The following is a 14,906-nucleotide window of genomic DNA, read 5'->3' on the forward strand; positions in this document are numbered from 1 at the left end:
TGAAAGCCAAACCTAGAGCCTCGAGGTACTGAGTTCAAATTTCTCCTCAGGTACTTCCTATCTTTGTAACTCTGGGCAAGTCACTTAACCTCCAACTGCCTAGCCCTTAACATACTTTTCTGCCTTGGAACCAATAAAAGTTCAAATTTTATATAAATATAAAAATTGTAATTCAACACCATGTTATCCTGTCATTTTGCCACTAGTATGCTGCCTCAACATAATAAAATATGAATAATTTTAAAACTAATTCCTTTAAAAATCTTACTAAATCAGGCCTTCCAAGTTATTGTTGGATCAGTCTACAGAGTGCCTTTTTTTAGCAGGCTTGAGATCTTAAAACAGAAATAACAAATGTAATCACTGATTTAAAGGACAATGAATAGATAAGTTTAATTAAAAAAACTCATTGTTTAAAATGCTAGTATATGCCAATATTGATATCTTAAGCTAGAAATTAAATTTGCAAGGAAAAACTCAAAAGAAAGAATTCATTTCATTCATAACAGATCGTACCTTCCTGTTTCTAATATAGCCACTATAAATTGCTTCTTTATTTTTCTCTTTCTTTTCAAAATCTTCTTTAGAGAGTACAAGTTCATGAACATCTTGAGAATCTGAAGGTTTGCTAATCATCTGTTGAGAATTAAAGAGAGTTTATTAATATTTTATCATAGGAAAGAAATTTATTAAGAGTTAAAATATTCAAAATTTGATAGTTATCTAATTTTTTTACTTACTCTGGCTGATTGTCCAACAAAGAAAACAGCTTGCTTGCCCCCAACACCAAAATATGAAATGTCACTGTTTAAACTTCGAGGCACTGGTAAAGGACGGACATATCCTGAATGATCACTAAAATAAAAAATTACATTAGTACACTGTAGCTAAACAATACATACATCTTTTATATGTAACACTCCTCAAAATGAAAAAATGTTCTGAGGACAGAGCTATGAGTCTATCATCTAGTCTAAGAACTCATTATCTTACCCTCTTCTATCTACTTCCATGCTGCCTGAGACCAATAAAAATGAGATGCCATCTGTGCATTTTTTTTTATTGTGCAGAAGAAAATTCTACAATCTCTTTTGGTTATAATAGTAATTTCTTGAATATCTTATAAAATCAAGTATTCTGGTTTGCTTACCCTCTATCTATAGGGAGGAAAGAGCTTATTAAATCAGAATTCCTCTGTATAAGAAAAAAAATATTAAGTTCCAAATTATTCTTTTCCGGAAATACAGAATTGAGATATTAAAATTATAATATTCAATATTCTTGAACCAACAGATTCCTGAAGAGAGGTGGGAAGAGAGGGGGTAGGTGGAGAGGAGAGGTGTGTCAAACCACTCCAATTTTTCAGGGTCTCCCAACTTGCCTCAATGTTCCTCTTGCAAGAGGTAGATGGTGATATGGATAAAGGACTCGGTCCTATAGTCAGGAAGACGCAAATTCAAACCAGGACTCAGACACAAGCTAATTGTGTGATCCCTGGCTAGTCACTTAACCTATCTGCGTAAAATGGAGATATTAACAGCACCTACTTCCCAAATATTTTGTACGAATTAAATGTGATAATATTTGTAAAACACTTAACATAGTGGCTGGCACATAAAGGGGACTTAAGAAATGCTGGTTTCATTACTTCCCTCTTTGCTTTACAAGACCTTACTATCATACCTTCTTTTCACACTGATTTGCATATTGGTCATGACCTGAATAAAGGTGAAAAAATTCTTAAGAGTAAAAACTTTTATCCGGACAAATTTAATATGTGGCAAAAAATTTTAAAAAGACATTTGTTGGTAATGTAATCCTGACAATCCTATTAAGACTCAAAATAGGAAAAACAAACATAAGAAATATCAAGATCAAATATTTATTTAAAACAAAGCTCTTTAAAAATTCTGAGATTTGAGAACTTTTCAACATTATTTCTCTGCACTAATTTAAAATCGAAATTAAATAATGTAAATTATCAAAACAAAAATTGACCATTTTAATAAAAGCTAAGAAGAAAAGAAAGAAAAGGAGAAATTAATGGGAAGCTTGCACTCAGACAAAAACTGTATTTTCTTTAAAAACTGAAATATTTGGGAGGTGGAGTCAAGATGGCGGCCTAGAAGGAGCAGAAGTCAAGACCTCTGAATACCCTTCATAACCGATCAAAACCTGAATGCTCCCAGAAGACTGAAAAATAAACTTATCAACAAGACAGAGTAAGGAACCCTCCTGCTGATGTAAAATTGAGATTTGAATTCTGGACTCCATTCCCCAGGAGTCCTTGCTAGCTCCCAGAATGCCCTCTAATATCACTGAATTCTCACCTGGGACGAGAACAAAATTTTATTTAAAGGGTCTTCCCCGTAGGCGGGGTCTCTCTTTTTTGGACTTCCGTTTTAGGGCAGACATGGCTCTTTCCATAATGTAGGTAAGGTCTTGTCTAGGCCTCTGGCTGAGGCACGTGTCTTTTCTTACTTGTATATTCTTAAATTCTCAACCTTTAATAAACCTCATAAAATATAATACTCCTTGCAGAGAGAAACTAATTTCTACCTGCCTCAGTCTCCTCTAAATTTTAACTGTTACACTGGACTTAATTCAAAAGGTATGCCCCACCAAAAGCCGGAATCCGAGAACACTCAGATTTTAGGGGAAGACAGAAGGAAGGTCCCAGGATCCATCCCCCCTCCCACCCAGAACTCTGAGACTCCCAGACCCCAGAGGCAGCGGGAACTTCTGGACAGACAAAGGTGCTGGTCTGGAGGGCATACATTGCAATCAGGGCTTTGATAAGATCAGAGTCTCCAAAACAGATGGCGGGGAAGGAGCTAGCAGGGAGCCGAGAGCTGGAAGCCTGGCCAGAGCTGTGGAGATCCTACATATTTGCTCCAGTCTTTTAGGAGGTTTTGGCCTCAAAGCATACCTAGACCAACCCAGCTGAACTTAATCCCATCAACAATCTTCAGAACTCAGGGAAGCCCAGGCTCCACACCTATCCTCATTGACTGCTGGACTTTAATCCAATCAGGAGCCTCTAGAGGACAGGGAAGCTCAAACCCCAACAAACCTCAACCAGAGACTACACCAAGAGATCTCCTTTTAAAGCTCCAAGAAGGGAGATTGACAAAAGCCCCCAAACCAAAAAAAATGAGAGGAGCAAGAGCACAGAAAAATACAGGGAGTAAAGAAGGGGTGAATTTGAGCAAACAACAGAAAAAGAAGAAAGAAACTACAATAGAAAGCTTCTACTCAGCAAATGGAACAGAGGGGGAGAGATCAACAAACGATAAATCAGAGATCCCAACTAATTGGATACAGGCTGTGGCAGAACTCAAAAAACAATTAAGAGAGGCTAAAGACAATTGGGACAAGAATTTAAAAAATTGAGATAAGTCATCTGGAAACAGAGGCACTTGAACTGAAACGAGAAAATGGTGTCTTGAAAGCCAAAATCAACCAGTTGGAAAATGAGGCAAAGGAGATGAAAGATGAGGTGAAGAAGATGAAAGATGAGAAAGAGGAGATGAAAGATGAGGTAAAGAGGATGAAAGATGACCTCCAAAGAAAATCAAACCAGAAGAAAAGGGATGACCAAAAAGCCAGGGATGAAATCCAGTCTTTAATAACCAGAATACAACAACTGGAATTAAGTGACCTCACAAGGCAGCAGGACACTATAAAACAAAATGAAAAGAATGAAAAAATTGAGGAAAATGTGAAGCATCTCATTCACAAAACAGAAGATTTAGAAAACCGTTCAAGAAGAGACAATTTAAGAATCATAGGTCTACCAGAGGACCATGACAAAAGAAAAAGCTTGGACATAATACTACAGGAAATTATTCAGGAAAACTGTCTTGACATGCTAGAACAATAGGGAAAAGTGGAAACTGAAAGAATCCACAGATCACCTCCTGTATTTAATCCCCAACTGACAACACCCAGGAATGTTATATAGCCAAACTCAAAAACTATCAGACCAAAGAAAAGATATTACAAGCTGCCAAGAAGAAGCCATTCAGATACCACGGAAACACAGTGAGGATAACTCAGGATCTGGCTGCATCCACACTAAAGGACAGAAAGACATGAAATATGATATTCCAGAAAACAAGGGAACTAGGTCTACAACCAAAAATAAAATACCCATCAAAACTGACTATATTCTTGCAGGGAAAAGTATAGTCAATTCAATACAATAGAAGAATTCCAAGCATTCGTAAAGAAAAGACCAGACATGAACAGGAAATTTGATGTCCAAGCACAGAACTCAAGAGAATGATCAAAAGGTAATTAAAAAAGAGGGGAAAAAGAAAAACAAAACAACAAAAACAAAAAAATTTTTAAAGAGACTCAATAAGGTAAAAATATGTATCCCTATAAGAAAATAGGTCATTGGTAATACTTGGGCAGCTAGAAGAATTACACTTTGAGGGAACAGTGACAAACTGTATAGGACGAAAGGACAAGACATAAATAGGTATATAGATACATGCATGCATAAATACATATACATGTGTGTATATATGTATGTTTTTATATATATATATATATATATATATATATATATATATATATATATATATATATATATATATAAACATACACAACCAGAACTAAAAAAAAAAGAGGCTAATACTAAAAGAAATGGGAAAAGAAACAAATGGGGGTAAATTGATATGTCACCAAGTAGCTCATGGCAGGAGTGGGGAGAACATCGATAAACTGGAAGGGTAAAGAAGTTTGAGATATGAAATACGCAACTCTTACGTGCTTTGAAACTGACTCAAAGAGGGAAGAACAATCCAATCCATTGAGGGCAGAGAATAGATTTGCACCCTATAGGGGAGTAGAAGTGTAAAAAACGGACTGGTGGGGAGGGAAGCAGTATAAGGGAGGGAAAGGGTGAGGGGGAATTTTAAAAAGACTACAGGGCAAAAAAGGGGTGGAATAAGAAGTGAGGGGGGTAGAAAGGGAAGTAAAATAAGGGTGGGAACTAGGGGGACTGATTATTAACAAACACTGGTGTAGAAGGAAATAATGAAAGAAGAAAAGGCAGGACCAGGAGTAGAAATCAAAATGCTGGGAAATACACAGCTAGTAATCATAACTCTGAATGTGAATGGAATGAACTCACCCATAAAATGCAAATGAAGAGCAGAGTAGATTAGAATCCAAAACCCTACCACATGCTGTCTGCAGGAAACACACATGAGGAAGGTAGATACGTACAGGGTGAAAGTAAAAGGATGGAGCCAAATCTATTGGGCACCAACTGATAAAAAGAAGGCAGAAGTTGCAATCATGATATCTGACAAAGCCAAAGTAAAAATAAATCTAGTTAAAAGGGATAGGGAAGGTAACTACATCCTGATAAAAGGCAGTATAGACAATGAAGAAATATCTGTACTCAATATGTATGCACCAAATGGCAGAGCATCCAAATTTCTAAAGGAGAAACTAGAGGAGCTCAAGGATGAAATAGACAGAAAATGTACTAGTGGGAGATCTGAACCTTCCTGAATCCGAACTAGATAAATCAAACCAAAAAATAAATAAGAAAGAGGTGAGAGAAGCAAATGAAATCTTAGAAAAATTAGAGTTAGTAGACATGTGGAGAAAAATAAATAGGGACAAAAAGGAATACACCTTCTTTTCAGCAGCACATGGTACATTCACAAAAATTGACCATGTATTAGGGCACAAAAACATTGCAAACAAGTGCAAAAGGGCAGAAATAATAAATGCAACCTCAGACCACAATGCAATGAAAATAATAATGAGTAAGGGTACATGGAGAGATAAATAAAAAATTAGTTGGAAATTAAACAATATGATTCTCCAAAATTGGCTAGTTAAAGAATAAATCGTAGAAATAATCAATAACTTCATTGAAGAAAATGACAATGGTGAGACATCCTTTCAAGACCTATGGGATACAGCCAAAGCAGCACTCAGGGGGAAATTTATATCCTTGAGTTCATATATAAACAAATTAAGAAGGGCATAGGTCAATGAATCGGGCATGCAAATTAAAAAACTAGAAAGTGAACAAATTAAAAATCCTCAGATGAAGACTAAATTAGAGATCCTAAAAATCAAAGGAGAAATCAATAAAATTGAAAGTCAAAGAACTATTGATTTAACAAATAAGACTAGAAGCTGGTACTTTGAAAAAACAAATAAAATAGACAATGTATTAGTCAATCTAATTAAAAAAAGCAAAGAAAAAAACCAAACTGACAGTATCCAAAATGAAAAGGGAGACCTCACCTCCAATGAAGAGGAAATTAAGGCAATCATGAAAAACTACAATGCCCAATTATATGGCAACAAATATGGCAATCTAGGTGATATGGATGAATATTACAAAAATATAAATTGCCTAGAATAAAAGAGGAACAACCCCATATCAGAAAAAGAAATTGAACAAGTCGTCAAAGAACTCCCTAAGAAAAAATCCCCAGGTCCAGATGGATTCACAAATGAATTCTATCAAACATTCAAAGAACAACTAATCCCAATATTATGCAAACTATTTGACAGAATAAGCCAATAAGGGGTTCTACCAAATTCTTTTTATGACAAAAACATGGTACTGATCCCAAAGCCAGGCAAATTGAAAACAGAGAGAGAAAACTATTGCCCAATCTCCCTAATGAATATAGACGCAAAAATCTTAAATAGGATACTAGCAAAAAGACTCCAGCAAGTCATCACAAGGGTTATCCACTATAATCAGGTAGGGTTCATACCAGGAATGCAAGGATGGTTCAACATTAGGAAAATCATCCACATAATTGACCATATTAACAAGCAAACCGACAAGTCACATGATTATCTCAATAAATGCAGAAAAAGCCTTTGATAAAATGCAACACCCATTCCTATTGAAAACACTAGAAAGTGTAGGAATTGATTGGCCTTTCCTAAAAATAATAAACAGTATATATCTAAAATCATCAGTAAACATCATCTGCAATGGGGATAAACTCGAAGCCTTCCCAATAAGATCAAGAGTAAAACAAGGATGTCCATTATCCCCTTTACTATTTAATATTGTACTAGAAACACTAGCAATTAGAGAAGAAAAAGAAATTGAAGGTATTAAAATTGGCAATGAGGAGACCAAGCTGTCACTCTTTGAGGATGATATGATATTATACTTAAAGAATCCTAGAGAATCAACCAAAAAGCTAGTTGAAATAATCAACAACTTTAGCAAAGTTGCAGGATTCAAAATAAACCCACATAAGTTATTAGCATTTCTATGTATCTCCAACCCAGTTCAGCAGCAAGAATTAGAAAGAGAAATTCCATTTAAAGTTACCCGAGACAAAATAAAATAGTTAGGAATCTAGCTTCCGAGACAAACACAGGAACTATATGAACACAACTACAAAACACTCTCCGCACAATTAAAACTAGATCTAAACAATTGGCAAAACATTGATTGCTCATGGGTGGGAAGAGCTAACATAATAAAAATGACCATCCTACCCAAACTTATCTATCTATTTAGTGCCATACCCACTGAACTTCCAAAAAACTTTTTTACTGAATTAGAGAAAACCATAACAAAGTTCATTTGGAAGAACAAAGGATCAAGGATATCCAGGGAAATAATGAAAAAACAAAAACAAAAACAAAAGATGGCTTTGCAGTCTCAGATCTCAAACTATATTACAAAGCAGCAGTCATCAAAACAATTTGGTACTGGCTAAGAGACAGAAAGGAGAATCAGTGGAATAGACTTGGGGTAAATGACCTCAGCAAGACAGTCTATGACAAACCCAAAGACCCCAAGACCCCAGCTTTTGGGACAAAAATCCACTATTTGATAAAACTTCTGGGGAAACTGGAAGACAGTGTGAGAGAGATTAGGTTTGGATCAACACCTCACACCCTACACCAAGATAAACTCAGAATGGGTGAATGACCTGAACATAAAGAAGGAAACTATAAGTAAATTAGGTGAACACAGAATAGTATACATGTCAGACCTTTGAGAAGGGAAAGATTTTAAAACCAAGTAAGGCTTAGAAAGAGACACAAAATGTAAAATAAATAATTTTGACTACATCAAATTAAAAAGTTTCTGTACAAACAAAATCAATGTAATTAAAATTAGAAGGGAAGCAAAAAATTGGGAAACAATAGTCATAACAAAAACCTCTGAAAAAAGTCGAATTACTCAAATTGATAAAGAGTTAAACCAGCTGTTCAAAAAATCAAGCCATTCTCCAATTGAAAAATGGGCAAGGGACATGAATAGGGAGTTTTCAGTTAAAGAAATCAAAACTATTAATAAGCACATGAAAAATGTTCTAAATCTCTTATAATCAGAGAGATACAAATCAACACAACTCTGACGTATTATCTTACACATAGCAGACTGGCCAACATGACAGCAAAGGAAAGTAATGAATGCTGGAGGGGATGTGGCAAAGTGGGAACACTAATTCATTGCTGTTGGAGTTGTGAATTGATCCAACCATTCTGGAGGGAAATCTGGAACTATGCCCAAAGGGCGATAAAAGACTGTCTTCTGCCCTTTGATCCAGGCATAGCCCTGCTGGGTTTTATAAATCTTGAAATTTCTCAGACTTGTGAATGTTAAAAATTTTCACATTGGGGAATTCTCCATTGGAACAATTCCCTACTGGGAACATTCCCCATTTAAAATATGAGAACTCTACTTGGATCAGAAATGGGAGGACCTCTACTCCACCTGTACTTAAGACTGCTTTAGGGGAGAAAACTCCTTGCTAAACAATGAAAGTACTTAAACCCATACTTACTTATAATAAGGCAAAAAGTTCTTTAAGCCATGCCTATTTTTAGAAGAAATACAAAGGTATGCTAAGTACCTATTAAAGGTCAGGCAACTTGTAAACTTGCCAGGAGCAAAGAGGTGAAAACTTATTCAGAAGTTTTCTCTGGTACAAAACTTACTAAAGGGATTAGTCGACCCAGCAGTGTTTTTTCTGGTACAAACTTACTAAAGGGATTAGTCGACCCAGCAGTGAATTCAGAATGGGCTGTCCTTTGGAAAATGTCTACTGTGATTGGTAGATGGAAGAACTTAGGGGAGGTGACATAGGAGAAAATCCCCTATATAAGAAAAAGCAGAATCTCTTGAAAAAAAATCCTTTTGGAGAATCTCTTGAGAGAGGCTCTGGAGAAGGGAAGCTCTTGGAGGACAATCTCTAAGGAGGTCTCGCTGGAGCTCCTCTGAGGGGACTTTGTCCCTCTGGAGGCTCTTGAGAAGATGCCCTTTGAAACAGTCTCTGGCTGGAAGGCTCTTTGAGGAGGAATCTGGCTGGAACTCTCTCTGAGGAGACTCTATCACTAGAATCCTTGCTTAGACAGACCTTGTGGTGAGTGATAAAAGACTGACTGACTGATCTCTCTTTCTTAAGACTCAGGTCTAGGCCATGTTGGCTTAAGGCCCTTCATACTTATTTCCTTCTTCTCTCTCTCTTTTCTTTAATTCCTCATTGTATTATTAATTAAATTCTCTATAAAACCCAGTTGACTTGGGTATATTCATAATTGGGAATATTTACCTGGTGACCACCTTATATTTGATTTAAAACCAAGACACTGTAGTGAAACATATTTTCTGAGGTCACAAATTTACTCACCCACTCTTATATCTACTATAATTTATATCTTCCACTATTTTAAACAAACTACAGTTTACAACCTCAACTATTTTAACTCTTACAGTTTATAGCTTCACTATTTTAAATATAACAGTTTGTATCCCAAAGAAATAATAAGGAAAAAGATTTGTACAAGAATATTCATAGCTGCGCTCTTTGTGGTGGCAAAAAATTGGATGGCTGAACAAACTATGGTATATGTTGGTGATGGAATACTATTGTGCTAAAAGTAATAAAAAAGTGGAGGAATTCCGTGGAGACTGGAACAACCTCCAAGAAGTGATGCAGAGCAAAAGGAGCAGAACCAGGAGAACATTGTTCACAGAGACTGATACACTGTGGTACAATCGAACGTAATGGAATTCTCCATTAGTGTCAATGCAATGTCCCTGAACAATCTGCAGGGATCTAGGAGAAAAAAACACTATCCACAATCAGAGGACAAACTGTGGGAGTAAAAACACCGAGGAAAAGCAACTGTTTGACTACAGGGGTGGAGGGGATATGATTGAGGAGAGACACTGAATGAGCACCCTAATGCAAATACCAACAACAAGGAAATGGGTTCGGAGCAAGGACACATGTGATACCCAGTGGAATCACACCTCGGCTACGGGAGGGGTGGCGGGGGGGGGGGGGGGAGGAAAAGACAATGATTTATGTTTCCAATGAATAATGTATAAAAATGACCAAATAAAATAATGTTTAAAAAAAACTAAAATATTTGATTAAATGATAATTGATATGAATGAAAATTTGAATTTTTCTTTAAATCCTCATCTTCCATCTTAGAATCAATGCTACATATCAGTTCTAAGGCAAACGAATGATAAAGACTAAGCAATGGGGGTTAAGTGACTTCCCCAGGGTCACACAGCTAGAAAATGTCTACAGTCAAATTTGAACCCAGGACCTTCTGTCTGTAGGCCTAGCTCTCTCATCCACTGAGCTACCTAGCTGCCCCCTATATATTGAATATTAAAAAAGAAAGCATACACATATTATATAAATCATCACTAATAAAAAGCCACCATTACAAAATGTATGCTGTCATAAAAGGATTCTTAGTGCTTTTGTCAAGGTTCAGTGTCGGGTTTTTTCAGGTGTGAACTTAATCAAAAGTTTAAGTCTACTCAGGTGTGAATGGTCTGAGAATTTAGGGGAGGTGACATAGGAGAAAATTCCCTTTAAAAGGAGGTTAAAAAGGAGGTCTTGGGAGATTCAGCTGGGAAAAGCTGAATTGGAGGAGGCAGCTGGTGTCTCTCTGAACACTAGAATCTTGCTTGGACAAATATTGTGGTAAGTGGATAAAAGACTGACTGATCTCTCTCTTAAGGTTTTCAGCCTAGGCTGGCTCATGCTGGCCTGGGCTGGTCTAGCCCTTTTTCTCATTATTTCCTTTTTCTCTCTCTATCTCTTTCATTAATTCCTCATTTGTGTTAATTAAAATCTCTATAAAATCCAGCTGACTTGGGTATATTTAATATTTGGGAATTTTTCCCTGGTAACAACCGTATATTTGATTTAAAACAAGACACTGTATTGAAACCATATTTTCTGAGGTCACAATTTAAGCCAACCACTCTTTTATCTGTAACAGTTTATGACTCCCACTATTTTAATTATCACACTACCTATAGAATTGGCTCAACAATACATGTATACTGGATAAAAACTGATTAGACAATAAACTGGCCCAGAGTAGAACAGGAAAATTTGGCTATTTTGCCTTTGGGAAACTACAATGATTTTAATGACACCAAAGATTTCTCTCAGTAAAAAGCACATCTTTTAAACAACAATATCCTCTACCTCCAGAGAAAGGCTCTCACAACATAAGTCTTTAAATAACTAAACTAAGTCACCCAAATGGTACTAATAAGTCATGTGTTAGTTTGGCAGGCTGCAACACATTTCTCATCAATAACAGCATAAGAAAGCATAAGAAAATGTCACATTCTTTTATGCCCAGTGATCTCTATCCTTGCAAACTCCAAACCTCTCACAGCCTAAGGATTATACAGTTGTTCCAAGCAATGAAAAGAAGTGCCCAATTCAGCTCAAAAGGCAAGTTAATAAACAAGAGTATTTAGTCCTTTTGATGCATGGCTATTCTAAGGATACCAAATAGGAAATCCTACGTCTGTAATAGTTGCTAGCATCATATTTTCCTTTGCTTTAAATGCATAACATTCAGACTACTTCCTGCCAAGTTATTTCTATAGCAAACACATCGATTATTTTAAATAATGCAAATACTTTATATTGCAAAACAAGGCCCCAAAACCAGTGTCAGGAAAAATTAATACAGAGATTATCATTTGTAATCAAGAAAAGGATATTTCAGTCACTTCTATAATTGTTCTTACTTCCAAACTACTCTCTTTCTAATTCATGCTTCATGCTACTACTGCCTACTATTCCTAACATCCAACTTATTTGACGCAAAAATTTTTGGAGGCTCTTCATTATTAAATATATGAAGTATACTAAATATGCACTAAATATATAAAGCATACCTCCTTATCTTGTCATTCAAGACATTGTACAATCTGGCTCCAATTACCTTTCCAAACTGATCTATATTACCTTCCCATTTATGGACTCTTACAGTCAAACTGAATGAAACTGCTCATTGTAACTTATCCTTATTCTGACCTCTCCTCCAGGTCTTTGGTTATATCAGTCTTTCATGGCTAATACGGATAAATGTTCTCTGCCTTCTGATATACTTCTGTATTCTTTTGATATGCATTCATTCTTTAAGGCCTACTTGAAGTATTAATTCTATGAGCTCTTGACCAATCTCCTTAACTGAAAGTGATCTATTACATCTCAAATATTTTACACTGTTTCACATTGTCTGTTCTTTTATACTTATCACATTTTCCTTTTAATTATAATTATTTATACATCTATCTCCCTTCATGCCAAATCTCTAATGAATTACTGTCATTTCTGTCAGACTTTCTGTCAGTTATTACTATCAACCCGGCCCAAGGCCTTGTAAATAGGATTATTAGATTAAATGGACACCAAATGAAGCCAACACGAACTTCAATCTACAACTCATTCTAACACTATCTACAATTATCTATCTATTTGAGATATTAGAAGGATGTCACCACTTGAAAAAATCAAGTGAATCAGTTCTATACAGCCAAGCTTAAAAGCATAATGACATTCTCAGTTCACACATCATAACAAATAGCAGGAAGTCCTTGATGCTATTGAAGCACACCTTCCCTTTGACCTGATGTTACTCATATGGATCTCATTTTGTCATCACAGATAATGCTTCCTTCCCATGAATTGTGTTGGTAAGATACACAAATGTTTTGTTAAAAATGTAACATCTACTTCATTCTTTATTTAAATGGGCTCACTCTCCCTCTGACCTTATTTTGTATCTGCTTCCTGTTCCTGCTATAGGCTACACAGACCTAAACTGGATTATAACCACAAAACCTCAGTCAGCAGAAACCCTAACACAAAAAGAAAATACCATTGTTTAAATACAAATGCTTAATTTAAAAAACATTTTTCCTAAGAGTTCACACTGCAATAAACCAGAAGCCCTAAAGAGGTACACAGATATAGTATGATTCCAAGAGTTCTTTGTTTGACTTCTTTTAATGACCTAGGAAGGAATCAAGTAATAAATGTTGTAAGAAAACTATGCAACTGCCATTCTAGAATTATGTACTAGTTTTCTCAACAATTTCTCTCTGATTGAAGGCCCAAGTCTAAATCTCAACTGTGAAATTTAAATCACTTAACTTCAATTTTCTCAACTAAAAAATGAAATGTTTATATGCCCAAAAGGCTGAGTGCCCTTTGATCCACCCATACCACTGCTGGGATTATACCCCAAAGAAATCATGAGGAAAAAGTCTTGTACCAAAATATTTGTAACTGCACACTTTGTGATGGCAAAAAATTGGAAAAATGAGGGGATGCCCTTCAAATGGGGAATGGCTGAACAAATTGTGGTATCTGTTGGTGATGGAATACTATTGTGCTCAAAGGAATAATAAACTGGAGGAATTCCATGTGAACTGGAACAACCTCCAAGAATTGATGCAGAGTGAAAGGAGCAGAACCAGGAGAACATTGTACACAGAGTCATATACATAGTGGCACAATCAAATGTAATGTACTTTTCTGCTAGCAGCAATGCAATGATCCAGGACAATTCTGAGGGATTTATGAGAAAGAATACTATCCACATCCAGAGGAAGAACTGTGGGAATAGAAAGACAGAAGAAAAACAACTGCTTGATCACATGGGTAGATGGGGATATGATTGGGGACACATATTCTAAATGATAACCCTAATGTAAATATTAATAATATGGAAATAGATATTGATCAAGGACACATATAAAACCCACTGGAACTGCTCATTAGCTATAGGATGGGGGTGGGAGGAGGGGAGAGAAAGAACATAAATCATGCAAGCATGGAAAAATATTCTAAATCAATTAATAAAATAAAAAATTTCAAATAAAAAAATGATGTGTTTGGACTAGATGATTTCTAAAATCCCTTTCCTACTCTAAATCTATAAATCTTTTTTTACTATGAGAAGACAATGAAATAGTAGGTGTTAATATAACTTTACATTTTAATATTTTAAAATCCTTTAAATTTTTAAATTTTAAGCCTACTTTTATTACATAAAACTGACATTTTAATAGGAAACATTTTCATATCTACATCAAACTAATAGTATTCTAAATTTAGGCCCTCTACTCATAACTATATACATATCTTACATATTAAAACCCTAGAGATTTTCCACAACTAAATTTATAAATCTAAACTTGTGACTTCAATGTTTTATCATCAAGAACACACAATTTGGGGGCAGCTGGGTAGCTCAGTGGATTGAGAGCCAGGCCTAGAGAAGGGAGGTCCTAGGTTCAAATCTGGCTTCAGACACTTCCCAGCTGTGTGACCCTGGGAAAGTCACTTAACCCCCATTGCCTAGCCCTTACCACTCCTCTGACTTGGAACTAATACACAGTATTGATTCCAAGATGGAAGGTAAGGGTTTAAAACACACACACACACACACAATTTCTAGGACATTAATGCATTGTTGGTGGAGTTGTGAATTGATCCAACCATTCTGGATGGCAATTTGGAACTATGCCCAATGGACTTTAGAAGACTTTTTAAAAATTAATTAAATTTTTTCAAAAAAAATAACACAATTTCCCCCAAAAA

General features: G+C 35.8%; 1 protein-coding gene across 5 annotated transcripts in view; it reads right to left on the minus strand.

Annotated features, from left to right (window-relative positions):
• The window catches only part of SMCHD1 (structural maintenance of chromosomes flexible hinge domain containing 1), a 229,644-nt gene that overhangs the window by 162,476 nt on the left and 52,262 nt on the right, over window positions 1-14,906 (minus strand). For all 5 annotated transcript variants that reach the window (XR_008917679.1, XR_008917678.1, XM_056823757.1 and 2 more), the window contains exons 6-7: window positions 741-855; window positions 517-636 (exon numbers count right to left, since the gene is read on the minus strand). Coding sequence is in view for 3 of the 5 variants with exons in the window: in XM_056823757.1 (XP_056679735.1) it covers window positions 517-636; window positions 741-855 (235 nt within the window). In the remaining 2 variants the exon portion in view is untranslated. The remainder of the gene's footprint in view (window positions 1-516; window positions 637-740; window positions 856-14,906) is intronic.

The sequence above is a fragment of the Monodelphis domestica genome, chromosome 3 (genome assembly GCF_027887165.1).
Source record: "Monodelphis domestica isolate mMonDom1 chromosome 3, mMonDom1.pri, whole genome shotgun sequence".
Taxonomy (NCBI): Eukaryota; Metazoa; Chordata; class Mammalia; order Didelphimorphia; family Didelphidae; genus Monodelphis; species Monodelphis domestica.